The sequence below is a fragment of the Cajanus cajan genome, chromosome 6 (genome assembly GCF_000230855.2).
Source record: "Cajanus cajan strain Asha chromosome 6, NIPB_CcT2T_4, whole genome shotgun sequence".
Classification (NCBI taxonomy): Eukaryota; Viridiplantae; Streptophyta; class Magnoliopsida; order Fabales; family Fabaceae; genus Cajanus; species Cajanus cajan.
The window spans coordinates 4543564-4558219 of NC_138522.1; the positions used below are offsets into that span (position 1 = coordinate 4543564).

At 30.3% G+C, this 14656-nt stretch overlaps 1 protein-coding gene across 1 annotated transcript; it reads left to right on the top strand.

Annotated features, from left to right (window-relative positions):
- The first annotated feature begins 459 nt into the window (after positions 1-459).
- Positions 460-3355, top strand: LOC109813186 (basic helix-loop-helix protein 80). The gene is made up of 8 exons (XM_020377320.3): positions 460-903; positions 1248-1427; positions 1563-1628; positions 1838-1906; positions 2017-2100; positions 2219-2413; positions 2539-2674; positions 2765-3355. The coding sequence occupies exons 1-7, from the start codon at positions 577-579 to the stop codon at positions 2629-2631; spliced, it is 1014 nt and encodes a 337-aa protein (XP_020232909.1). The 5' UTR covers positions 460-576; the 3' UTR covers positions 2632-2674; positions 2765-3355.
- The last annotated feature ends 11301 nt before the right edge of the window (positions 3356-14656 follow it).

Consider the following 14656-nt stretch of genomic DNA (forward strand, 5'->3'; position numbering starts at 1 on the left):
GAAAAGAATGAACAAGAATTAATTTTATAAGAAATAAAATAAAATATATAATTATTATTAAGTAGAATGAGAAAAAAAATAATATATATATATATATATATATTTGTCATTTTATAAAATTTCGATATTCTCTTTTTAAGTATACTTTTTTTAAAAAAAAATTTTACTAATTATCTCTCTTCTTTTCTAATCCATTCTAAATCATGTACTTAAAAAAAAAAAAAAAACAAAAAAAACTATAAGCTTCCGAATTCCGACAAACAATTCCCAAAAAGTGAAATAATCTTTTTTGCTTATCATAATATGGGTGTCATTTATTATGACCAGTTATTGTGAGAATAAAAAAAATAGTTGATGAGATTAGACCAGTCAAATGTACTGCGTCTGCATGGCAGCTAGTTACTGCTTTTAAAGATTTCAGCATTTTATGTGGCCAGATCTTTATATATAGACACCATACCCTTTTAGTTTTGTCACAGACCAACTTTCCCTGACCCTTCCACACCCTTTCTTCCATCACTTTCCTCATAAACTTGATTGCATTCTCCAACCCAAAGCAAAAACAACACCACACACATGGCAGCTTTTTCATACCAGTACCACCCTTTCCTTGTTGACCCTGCATTCTTCCCCAACATGCACACTCCTCCTTCTCCTCCTCACTTTCACTTTCCTCAGGAAACATCTCCTAATGTCACTAACCAGGAAACTAGCTGTGTTGACCAAAGTTCCAAGATCACCATCAGTGACAATGAGCCTTCTGTCACCAAAAACCTTAGTCCTCAGTCCTCCATGGTGGTGGACAAGCTTGAAACTGGTGAACAGGTCACTCAGAAGGTGACTCCTGTCCAGAAGAAAAGGAGAACCAGAAATGGATCTTCCTTGAGCAACCCTCAATCCAAGGTAAACTAATTGAGTGTAAACAAGTTTTACACTGTCTTTCCTTCAGAAATAATCCTTGTTATGAGTTTTAAAATGTTCCTAAACCCAAATTTAAAAAAGCTATTTTATAGCTTTCTACTAAGGGAAAAAAAACTCTTTATTTTCCATAAAAAACACTTTTAAATTTATATGATTGTATCTATACAGAATCTTAGCATAATAAAAGTTAACAAATGGTTTGTGATATAGTTGAGAAGTGAATCAAGTGATATATGTTCTAGCTCTTTAATTATATAAGTTTTGCGTATTTTGCTACACTATGATGTTTAATGTGTTAACCAAATTGGTTTTGTGGATTATTGTAGGATATTGCAACAGAAGGGAGGAACAAGAAACAAAGGAAGAGCAATTGTGGGGTGAAAGAAGAGGAGAAGGCAAAAGAAGAGAAGAAGGAGAAAAAGTGTGCTGAAGAGCCCCCAACTGGCTATATCCACGTCAGAGCAAGAAGGGGTCAGGCAACGGATAGCCACAGCCTTGCTGAGAGGGTACTGTACTACTCTCTTAACAACTTGAAAAAGAAAAAGAAAAAAAAATTATCTGTGGGCCCCACTATTGTGCTGGCTGCCCTAGAGTTTTATCTTCATGTCTCATTCTAATGTTGCAAGAAAAATGGGTTTCAGGTGAGAAGAGAGAAGATAAGTGAAAGGATGAAGGTGTTGCAACGGCTTGTGCCAGGCTGTGATAAGGTAGGTGAAGTAGAACTTCATGTCACACTTGCATGTAGGACCAATGATTTTCTTCTTTTTTATAAAATAATATTGAAATATAACGTTAACATTTAACTACTCCTTTGTTATCCTTTTGATCGGTTGTGTGATTTGTGAGTAGAATTTCCCTTCATACGTAGTTTTTCCCAGCTATTCTGACAGCTTCATGTGGTTTGGTTTTTAACTAGGTGACTGGAAAGGCCCTTATGTTGGATGAAATAATCAATTATGTTCAGTCTTTACAGAATCAAGTTGAGGTACCCTAATATACTCTTTTCTTTTTAACCTTAGTTATTCATCATTACCTATATATATATACACAATGTGTATAATATTAACAAGTTAGTCATGGCTATAATTTGTGCAGTTCTTGTCAATGAAGCTGGCTTCTGTGAGTCCCATGTTTTATGATTTGACAACGGACCTAGACTCACTATTTGTTAGACCAGAGGTGAGCGAGAAAACAATTTCCATGTGCTAGTGGCATATACAAGTAGTTGAGTGATCAAATTAAAATGTCTAATCAAGTAATCATGAAATTAATTAACTTGGTCTCTTTGTATTTTCAGAAACTAAATAGCATGGCATCACCATCACCACTTCCATCTGTGTCACATTGCAACAGCCCCAACCAAGCCACAACTTTTGCTGATACAACCACCATGAACCCCACCAACATCTTCCACACCGCTAGTGACTATCTTTTGGACAATTCCGCTTCACTTTTTCTTCAAGGGCAGCGGTCCAATGTCTTCTCTGAAGAGGTATGAAGAGAAAACACCAAAAAAAAATGATTTTCAAGAAAAAAGAAAAAAAGTTTTTTATTTTATTTTTATTTTTATTTTTATTTTATTTTGTTTACTATTATTGACAAAAACATCATTTTCAGGATACCGGTAGTCAATTCTGGGACGCAGAGGACCAGAGACAAAAGTTTCTTCATCCATATGGATTCAGCAACAACTTATGTTCCTTTCATTAATATAAAATTCACAAAAGCTGCCCTACAAAACTATGAACATGTTGTAAGTTTTCAAAGCCTGCCCCATATTAAAACATTATTATATAATTTAATAATATGAGCCTAACCTTTTGTTAAAAAAAAACTTTTTCAGGATTTAGCTTTTACACTAGGTAAGGAAATTCCAAAGAAGCAAAAGAATGAGCCAAAAAGAAGTTAGGAATTAGCACAAAAAAGCAAAGCAACGCTTGGTATCAGTATTAAGGAAGGGTAGGGTAATTGGTGGCGTAAAGAGTGTGGCTTGGTTCCTAGTCCATCAGATTAAAGTGACCTTTGAAGATGAATAAAGGGCACCAAAATTAATGGATGAAGAACCAAAAGGACAGAAAATACCGACCAAATAAGACCATATCTTTTGTAGATCCATTGTTCTGTTCCAGTGATTTTTGACTCTCCAAGGACTTATGATGCACAAATTCCGAGAGACATCAATCCTATATACAGAGGAGACATTGAAATTTATGTCATGTAAATTATAAAAGTATTGATTCTTGTGGTGGCAGTTATTCTGTTGGTACAGTTAATTTCACCATTATTGAGAAATGAGGGGTTGATGCTACTGATTATGTTCTTGACATGACTGGCCATGCATTTGTTTCTTGGTCTAGTTAGCTTTTATGTATATGTATCTGCAGAATCTTCAGAGTTTTGGCATCATTATGATTATTGTTATTATTATTGTTTATGATTCTATCCATCTGGATTTTTTTGGCAATACCACCCACACCGTCAAGTTTCATTAATAAGTGAAAAAAAACAAATAAATTGTTTGGAGTTTTAACATCAAAATACATCATTTTTCATATAATAATTAATAAATTATATATCTTGATCGACTAATTATTTATTCTTTTCTTCCAAATTTAATATTTATCTTCTTATAATTCTCCATCACTCCTTTTCTGAAGCTAATAACTAACAACTAGACTAACTCGATGCATACGCGCGTATGTGTGTCATTCACACATAAGAAAATTCAGGGTACTTTAATATTGATTAAGAAGTCATATTCATACGTCAATGGTTGTGTCGTGATCTTTTTATATTGTTAATTACATATATATGATAAGGAGTGTGTACTTGCGTTACTCAATTAAAATATTAGTCAGTTTATTCATATTTTAAAACAAACTAATGATCAATTTACTTCGCCTATATATTAAAAGAGAGCAAGGGAATTGACCTGACAATTTTTTTGTTTCCTTAGACAAAGGAGTTCTGTATTTGTACAAGGATAGAACTGTCAAACTAATAAGGAGAAAATCTTCCATGCTTTCGGAGTGCATGTGCAATGGGAACACAGAGTAATTCCTCCAAGCTGTGTGCATTGAACCAATACTAAAATGTGGCGAGGCCAAGATAGAGATATTAAGTACAGACAATGACCCTTTCTATAATTGGCTTATCATAATCAATAAGGACGTGGTTAATTGCTTATATTAATTAGGTGAATAGTTTTTGGTATAAAGGTGAAGTGATATTTTAATTCTACGATCGATTCCATATCCAAGTTCAAAATGAGAATAGAATTCCGTTCTTGAATCAGGTTCTCACATCTTTATGATTAATGTAATTTTTTTATTCATAGACATAATCTATACAGTATTTTAAATTTGGTAATTAAAAATAAATTTGCCATTCCAGATGTATGTTTTACTGATTAAATATTAATTTAACACTCACAAGGAGTGAAAAATTTCAACCCTTTTATATATGTTACTGCTAACTAATTCATTTATTATTATAATTATGAAGATTGAATTCAAACCTTAATTAGCAAATTAAACATGGGCTTTTATATAGGAGGCTGAGCTTAATGAGAGAGGATAGGAAATTCAAAAATTTAATTTCCTATCCCTATCAAATAATGGGGTTTGAGGGATGCTGGTGTGAAAACAAATTAAGAGAAGCTCGTTCTAACACTTTGAAATAGGTGTGACAATATCTATGTATCAATCGCTAATCTATTTATGTTGACAAAGACCATCAATCAGCATTATTTCATAGTAAATAAATCTATAGAAGAAAAGAAAAAGACCATCAACAATTCAGCATTAAACCACATCACACACTCCATCCACCTCACAAATGATGCTGCTTCTTTAAAGTTGTTCAATTAAGAAAAGCCTATGTTTCTGGCACAAGATTAAACATGTAGAGTTACTAGAGTAGACGTTTACATAAAAGTGAAGAAAGAAAACGTATAAAAATAGAAGTGACATGTGGTTTAACTAGAAGCATAATAGTAGAAAACCAAAGCACATAAAGGAAATTTTTTCCCCTTAAGCTTTGCCTCTGTGGATATAGACAGTCCATGTGGATTTTGTGTTCCACTTGTTTTCTATGTGTCGACCCGCATGTTGCATTGTCCTCTCCAATCATATGCACCATCTTCATCTACGTGTATTGAGTCTATAGAGATACACACAACATGATCAACTTGGTTTTGATGTATCTTGCATAACTAGCGTTAGTTACTAGGAAGGAGCTTGATTTTTATTTAGCCACATGTCTAATCCTACCTTTTTTCCCACAGACACTAGCTAGCCTGCTCTAGAACCAACTACTTCATCTAGATTCTCTATTCATCCTTGTAATTTGGCAAGAAGATATATGAGTATATATGGTACCCACCAAACCAATTTATGCATGCCTAAGGCTAATAAAGTTGAGGGTGGATTATTTTGCACATTTAATAATTGTTTTGAATTTGAAATAATGAACCATGAATGCTGGATTTGGACACTGTTCTCTGGGCCGTTGATGCATATTTGTCACTTGGCTCTTGTAAGCATACCTAAGAAAAGCACATGACCAAGAAAGCAATGTTAAAGTAGGAACACAGTTTCCCAACCAAACCAGTTTGAGAAGACAAGGTGCTGCCATTTGTTTAGCAATAAACAGATTTGTTGGTGCCCAAAGAAGTAAATGCTGTACATATTTGTTGCTCACCAACACATCCATCTGCAATTCAGGGGTCCCCCTTGTTTTTAATATTTTAGGGTTCCTCAACTGACAAGGGTAATGCACTACTACTGCCTTTGTCTCTGCTTCATAAACTTACTTCTGTTTTTTTTTCTCCTCATGCCTCATTCAATGTAATTTATTACTGTTTTATTCTTGCTATTGCTGATTTTTTGGATAATTAATTAACCCATCAAACTTCATTATTTGATACATAATCACCTTAAAAGCTTAAATTAAAACAACAGCTTAGAAATGAAGTTCAAATCAGGGATTTAAATTCAAATTAATTTCGGAATTTAGTATACATATATATTTGATTTTTACTGCAAACTTAATCGTTAATTTTTTTTAATCAATATCTTTAACTAGACTTATCCTTACGCTCCTTTACTTTGGAGGAGGAATTGGATTCCTAAATCACTTGGTCACAAAATTTCTGATTGTTATATATATATATATATATATATATATATATATATATATATATATTAACTACTTCAAAAGTTCAAGTTATTAAGTGAAAACAGATATTGCAGTAGGATTCTTTTTCTGTTAAAAGCCTAGAAGATGGTAAAATATAGAGAGAAAATAAACTGAGAAAAATAAATAAAAGTGTTTCCAAACGAATCTATTATCTTATGTGAGAAAAGCATATACAGTTTTGCTGTCAAACAAACAACAATGCAACTGTCTCCCAAGGTTGCAAGTGATGGAAGTAGGGTTTTATGGATAAACTAAAATAAGTCCATTTATAGGATTATATATATATAAACATTTTTACAGATTTTTACGACTTCAATTTTATTTTATTTTTAAATTATTTAATCATCACAATTTTAGTGAATGCGTTTCTAATAAAAACATGGTTTTTTTAATAAATAAATAAATGGGTCCTATTATGTCTGTGGGTACAATCTATGACAAGTCGGCATCTAAACCCCTTCTGACTTGTATATATAAAGCAACAAGCATCAGCTTGACACATGTTAAAGTGTCTTCCTCAGACGGTGTAATAAAGAAGCTAGAAAAAGATTATTGATTTAAATTTTTAATTGCAAAGTCTAGCTTAAGATGGAAGGAATAAAGATAAAAGAAAATTCCCAAGTATAAATGACGTTTTGAATATAATACGTATAAACACGTACTAGTAGTAGCTAGATTACCATAGCCAATTATCCATCTCATCACTGTCCAATTCCATAATAGACTCGTAGCTACTTTGCCACGTAAATATCCCCTGGTCCCTTCTCTTTCCCTTTACTATAGTAGCATGTACGACTCATTAAAATCTCGAAGCTGAATCCACCATTAATTACTATAGTGCTACCTTACAAACATATGCATGGAGTACCTCTGGAACCTCATGATCACCACTGTTTGGTAACTTTTCTGAGAAAGAAATAAAAAGAAAAGGACATGCCCTTACTGTAGTTCTGTAATTTTGCAAACTCATGTTTCAATTTTCTGATTTCTCCGTTGCTTCATCGAGGTACTGGAGCTGTAGCCAGTAATTAATGACATGGGGTTGCGACATAGCTAATCAACAAGTACATAAGGTTCGTGCGTACGTAGGGGTGCATTAATTTTTGCCCAGCGACTGAATGCGTGTACCAAAAGTAGTGTCACAATCTGATGTTAAGTTAATGATATTATACATCTAATTGTGATTAAGTGATTTGACTTTAGATAATTCTTTTGACAAAAGCCATTTCATTTCTCGATCGTGATAAGCTTTGTTGGAGATTCTATGTCAATTGGTTAATTATAAGGTTAAATAGTGTAAATAAGTGAGAGATGATTTTCTCAGCTTCCAAAACGGAACTATCGAATAATTCTCTCACCTATGAAACTTTCATAAATTTTAAATTAAATTAATATTTATATTAAAATTAATTGACAATTCTCAATCTTTTAACGATTCAAAGGATTAATCGACAAATGCAGACGAAAGATAAAGTATTTTTCTTTTAATTTTACAAATTGTTTTGAAAAGATTGAGTTAAGTAGTATCGGTGTATAAATGTGAATAAAAATTTCATGTTTGATATTTTGAGTGATATATAAGTATAAAAACCTCATAAAATCTTATGTTTTAATATTTTGAAATAAAATATAGTATCGAGTTTACTTGTAAGATTTACTTATGATTCGTTGATTGAGTTCTTTCCGATGTTTAATCTCTCATGATCTTTGAAGTTAATATTAAAGACAATAGTTTGATCAAACAATCAATTCAAATGAGTGTTAGATAATAGAACATAATGAATCCAAATATGAGACCCCTTTTTGTAAAAAGTCTTATTGATAGTGTGAAAGTTTGGGGGTGTTCTATTTATATATGTTAATAGGAGTGCAAATATCTTGAATTTATTGGTGACGATGACTAAGTTTTAAGAATCACTATTAAATACTTGTAGATGCATGAAACAAACTTCTACTTGAGAAACATATTAACGTGGAAGAAATTTACACTTAAAAGGGGGATTGTTATTAAAAATCTTACATTGACTAGATATATAATCATAATAGTGTATATAAGTGGAGAACAATTATCACTTTACAAATTGATTTTGTAAGACTAAGTTTTATTTTATAATTAATTATTTTCTAAGGATTGTATCAGAGTCTATATCTTAGCGATTTCACACTGACTAAAGATGAGGTCACAATAGTATATATAAGTGGAGAACAATCGTAAGTGTGACAACTAAACTCGCATTTTAGCATCAAACTTAACATTTTATAGGCCCAAGGAAAAATAATAAATATGGGCCCTAATATATTTTTGATAATCATATTATTGGTACGAAATATATCGACTTCACTTATAACTAATCTCTATCAGAAAACTTGATTGATTATTCTGATGCCTTACTTAAGAGGATCAAGTCCAATACTACTCAAACTAATGACTTGTTAGTATGAGTCCTCATATATAACTATTTTAGAATATAAACATTTATCACATAAAATTATATGCATTATTTAATAAAAATGACATACTTTATTATATTAAATAAATAACATAATGAATTAAAAAATTTAAAAAAATGTACTATGTTTTCATTCAATTTACTTTTATGATATTATTTATTATAAAGTGTTATATAAATAACTTTGAGGACAAAAAGTAGTACATCTTCAAATCAAAAGAATCAAAATAGGGCAATTTTTTTTAAAGGATTAAACCCAAACTTGAAATATTTTATAGAGACCAAACACATATTTTACTCTTTTATGAATATAATACATAAGAAAACTAATAATAAAAAGAATTTATAATCGTATCATAATTTTATATTTAGAAATAAAAAATAGGTATATAAGTAATAATTTTATGGATAAAATATATTTTTAGATAATGTAAAGTGAGAGAATTTTGATTAATAGATAGATAGATAGATAGATAGATAGATAGATTGTTTTTCACCCCTAAAAATTTGAAAGTATATTTTTAGTTCACATTATTATGTAATTATTTTTAACTACTTATGTAATCATTATAAGGTTAACTAAGTGACTTTGTTAGATTGTGTATTATAATTATCTGTAATACTATGTCAATGAGTAACATCTCTAAAAAAAAAGTATAGAATCTTCAAATATATGTTATTTATCTACCTTAAATTGAACATTAAAGACCAAAATAATGAAATGAATTTAGATGTTAGAAGGAATTTGTTTTTGGTAACCATGGTATTGCTATGAAGTATGCATTGTTAAAAGTAGTGACTAATCTCCGTCAAAGAGAATGAGCGTATACAAGATAAATATTCTCCTTCCAATATAGTTTATTTTATACTTAATTAAGTTTAAGATTCGAATCCAGGACACCTTGGTTAAGGGATACAAGTCGCTACCACTTGTGTTAAACAATATTGGCTAGATCTTAGAAGGATGAAAACAAAAGAAAAATATTTTATAAGGACCAAAATCAAAAGTTCATTCATTTTGCAGGAACCAAAATTAATGTTTACTTTCAACAACAGGCAATTTTTTTTATAAAGATCAAAATTAAACCATATTCATTTTTTAAAGATTAAAAACATACTTAAGTTTAATTTTATTTTTAAAAGTATTTAAAAGTTATATATATAAACACACACACACTATAATTTTATTTTTAAAAGTATTTAAAAGTTATATATATATAAACACACACACACACACTCTCTCTAATTTTATTTTTAAAAGTATTTAAAAGTTACACACACACACAGATAGATATACACACACACAGACAGAGAGACATATATATATATATATATACACACACACACACATATATATGTGTGTGTGTGTGTGTGTTTTATTTATTTATAATTAGGCCCCTCTTGGTCATGAGCTCGTGGTGGTCGCACCTCTAAACGATCTATGATACCTACCCTATTCACATCGATCTATGGTACCTATTCAACCTCAACCTTTATTTTGATAGAGAAAATTTGTTTTGACTAGGTATAAGTTTTCCTCGACTTGAGAAATTGGGTTTGAGTACGGGTTTGGGTATGTAACTCCTTACTCTCGCTTCGTACTTGTCTCGTTACATTTATATATATATATATATATAAAATACACACACATAAATATAAAAATTAAAGTTAAATTTTTTAATTTTTATGAATATTAAAAATAAAAATTAATTATTTTAATAATTAAATAATTTAAATATAACAATAATTAAATAATAAACAAAATTATACATTTAATTAAAAATATAATTTTATTCTTAAATTTTTTATTTATTAGTTTCTTCTTATATATTTGTTGTTTTTAAATATTATTTATATTATAATATAATTATTAACTTATATTTAATTTATTTAAAATGTATAAACAAATTAAAATTCTAAAAAAATATGATGATGAGTCACTATGAATTTATCCGAACCCAACAAAATTCGATTAAGATGAAGATAAATTTTAAAAATTATAAACATGTCTTACCTTTTATGAGCACAAGGATGAGGAGAATAAAACTTATCATTGACCTATCCTATTATCATTCATAAGTAATTTTTATCTAACAAATTATTTTTTTAAATTGAATTAGGCTTCATAATTTTTTTTTAAAGTATCAATGTATAAATATACATGAGAGCCTTACATCAAATAAAATGAATATGTGTTGAATAACATATCAACATATAAGTGAAAAAGATTTATACAGTTGATATTTTAAAGTTTCAAGTTAAAGTGTAATGTAAAATTTTTCTGTTTTTAAAGTGTTAATGGAATCCTTTCTAATATTTAACTCCTCGTAACTGTTTTTAAACTTTAAATTTTAAAATAATATTATAACTATCTTAACGATTAGCAAGTGTAGTCGAACTATTATCGAACAACCGACCAACTTATATAAATAGAAAACAAGTGAATCAAATTTTTTAAGATGGAAATCTCATAGTATAAGAAACCTGATAAACATAAGCTTGTTTGTCGTGATGATTATCCGACATATATGTATGGATACACCGATATCTTTGCCTCTGGTCCAATCAGAAAAGCATGATTAAAAAGTGTCAACTTGATCGAAATCCAGAGTGAACATATATAGTCTTATCAACGGTTATTACAAATGTTGAGAGTGAGATTAATATGATTGCAGGTCTAATCCTAAAATATAAATCTATAAAAACCCTTTAAATGGTAATGATAAGTTACCAGGTAAGTACACGATTATCATTAATCTTCCTAGCTAGATGCTAATGATGAGTTTTATGATTATTATTTCTTTTCGTGTTGGTAATATATGATTTGGGTATCTTGGCTTGTAATGTGTCAAATAAATAATGGTTATTGGATAGATAATGATATTGATCGATCCAACATTAAGGATTAAGGATCTGAAGCTATAACTAAAGTGTGGGAAGGTCTTACGTATTGGTTTGTATGTAGGTGTGACACTGACACTGACACCACAACTTTCCCTCAACCAATAAAAACAACTTAACAGTGCTTAGGTTAATGATTAACATCAATTATACAATAAGAGAGGGTGGACGTAGAGGACATGAACCACTCATTCAATTGCCAGAAACATGGCAAAGACGACAGAAAACATCCCGGGGAAATGTCTCCGGCTGCTTCAACTTGGACTAAGATTAGCTAGAAAACAACAAAGACCTATGAAGATTGATAGAGAGATTCCTATGTGTTGCGGGTCGCATCAATTGTCCCGTGGCGGAGGCTAGGTGGGCCAAGTCACTGCCGAATCATGGCGCTTGGGCTGCTGCGCTCTTAAGTAAAAAGAGTTGCGCCCTGATTATGAGCTATAGCTTTTGGCCTAGTGGTAAGCGCTCGATCCAACAATTGGTATCAGAGCCAAGGTCATGAGTTCGATACCCAGCGGGCAATTGCTGAGGGGGAGATTGTTGCGGGTTGCATTAATTGTCTCGTGGCGGTTCGATACCCAGCGGACAATTGCTGAGGGGGAGATTGTTGCGGGTTGCATCAATTGTCCCGTGGCGGTTCGATACCCAGCGGGCAATTGCTGAGGGGGAGATTGTTGCGGGTTGCATCAATTGTCCCGTGGCGGAGGCTAGGTGGGCCAAGTCACTGTCGAATCATGGCGCTTGGGCTGTTGCGCTCTTAAGTAAAAAGAGTTGCGCCCTGATTATGAACTATAGCTTTTGGCCTAGTAGTAAGCGCTCGATCCAACACTATGTAAACCCAATTCATGTTAATATCCGGTAACACGTCATTCATATACTAGTATCAACTAATTCATATAAGGATATAGTAGTATTATTTCGGCTTAATTAATTATCATCTCAATTCTAAATAATTCGTTTAATTAAAATTTCAAATTTATCAAAAAAGTTAGTTTTAACCTAATTAAAGTGTTGTGTTCTCTAATCCTTATAAAATATAATGAATTTATATTTAAGATAAAATTTAGATTTGGTGTTGTTTTTTAATTAAAATTAAAATTTTATCTCAGTAATACACAGCAACATTTAATAAAATCTTAAATTAAAATATTAGCAAGATGAAATTTCAATTCTGATTGAAAATAAAATTTGTGGTAACGAATATATGTTTTATCCTTTTTTTTCCTCTATAATTATGTATAACATTATTTATTGTAAACTAATTAAAGTATCTTAGTCAAAATATAATTAATGCAAGACACAATAAAAAAGAACTATGAAAAAAGACAAACAAATTTTAGAAAAGCATCTTTCATATAATGAAAGAAACTTCTTAATATAATGGAAGAAGTATCTTCAATCAAAGATGAAGAACCAACCTTTTGAAATAGATCTATCTAAGATTGATCTCTTTCGAAAATTACATATATATATATATATATATAATTCTTGAAAAGAGAAAAGTATTAATGAATTAGAGCGTATTGAAGAAATCGAAATATTGTAGTATTGTAAAATTGTGTTCCTTGATGTCTGTGTTGTTGGGGAATGGATAAGGACAGGAGATGATCGTATTAGCAATGAGGGTGTTGATGAGTCCCATAGAGAGGGACCAGTGGAGAGTGAGAGGGGGGGTTGCACAGTAGGAGCCAATGGGAGGTGAAGGCCCACAAGTTGAGGGAAGACCCAACCTGGCCTCATGGCATGGCCCATTAGTTTAGCTCATTCAATTGCCTTGTCCCTTTGCTCACATTCACCTATCCATACCTCTTTGCACCTTCGACATGTCATGTCCCAACAATGCACTTCCACCTTTACTTTACTCCACCTAAATCCTAATCACTTTATCTTAATAAACTCTCCTTTTTTATTTTTATTATAATATAATTGCCCACCACCACCCATCTCTTCTCTAAATAAAAAACTAAATTATGCTAAGTTCATACTAGGTTTTTCTTTTTTCTTTTGGACTACTTAAATTATAATGCATGGTCTATCAAAAGGAGAAAATATTATTTCTTGAAACATTTTTATTGTCAATTTTTCATATAAAAGAAAACTAAAATACCATAACAATAATAATATAATTCATGTGAATGTTAAATGGAAGACAGAATTTGTCACATTCGGAGCTTGAACCCACATCATGGAAACTTTATATGTCTCCTTTCTTCCTAGACTTGCTAGATCATGGTATGGTCATGTTTGTATTCACAGTAAAATGAAATAGAATCGAACTAAGGTTAAAAATTATTATTCAAAATAATAAAAATTGTAGATGGATGTTGTTAATTTACACAATTTTATTTATTACTGTTCTTACTTTCTTTTTAAAATTAAGAGAATGATTAAAATTATTTTTCATAAAAATATTTAAATAAAAGTAAATCTATTTTTACTATATTTTTGTTATAAATAAAATACAGATTTAGTCCTTATTTATAAATATAATTTAATTTAGTTTTCTAAAAAAATCATTAGTTTTATTTTTGGCAACTTCTAAAAATAATCTGTATCCTAACTTAATGATAATACAGTATACATATACATAATTATTATGAATAATATGTTTCGCAAGCACTTTTAGCTAGTTTCTAGTTTTTTTTTTTTTTTTACCAATTGAAAAACTTGTTTGACCTCATAAAACAGTTTGATAAACTAGTTTTTTTTTTTTTAAGTAACTCGCAATGTTTTTTGATACATCTCTTCAAGTAGTGTTTTTTAAAACTCTAGTTTCTAGCTTTTTACTTTTTATTCTTAAATATTTCATCATTAAGATAAAATTAAAATTTGTATAAGAATATCATATAAACATGCTATTTTTTTATATGATTTTTTTTGTAATGATAATATTTTTTTTTTGTTCACCATCACCATGTTCTGTTGAGCCAAACAAGACCGGAAAAGTTTAGTGGAAGAATTTACAAAATATAGTGCTCCTAGCAGATTATTTTAACTTCAATTATTATTAAAGACATAGAAGAGTTTAATACAATGGGTTACTTGTTGAAAATAAATAAATATAACTTTTTCTTGCAATCTAAGAACCTCAGTTTTATATTGATAATAACATGTGTTTTCTTTTTTCCCGATGAAATAAAAAAAAAAAATTTTAAAATCAAATAAAAAGTGGACTTACAATTTTC

Coding starts and splice junctions, on each gene's coding strand:
- LOC109813186 (XM_020377320.3), top strand. CDS start 577: ATGGCAGCTTTTTCATACCAGTACCACCCTTTCCTTGTTGACCCTGCA. Junction 2,101..2,218: donor CACTATTTGTTAGACCAGAG/GTGAGCGAGAAA, acceptor TTGTATTTTCAG/AAACTAAATAGCATGGCATC. Junction 2,414..2,538: donor CCAATGTCTTCTCTGAAGAG/GTATGAAGAGAA, acceptor CATCATTTTCAG/GATACCGGTAGTCAATTCTG.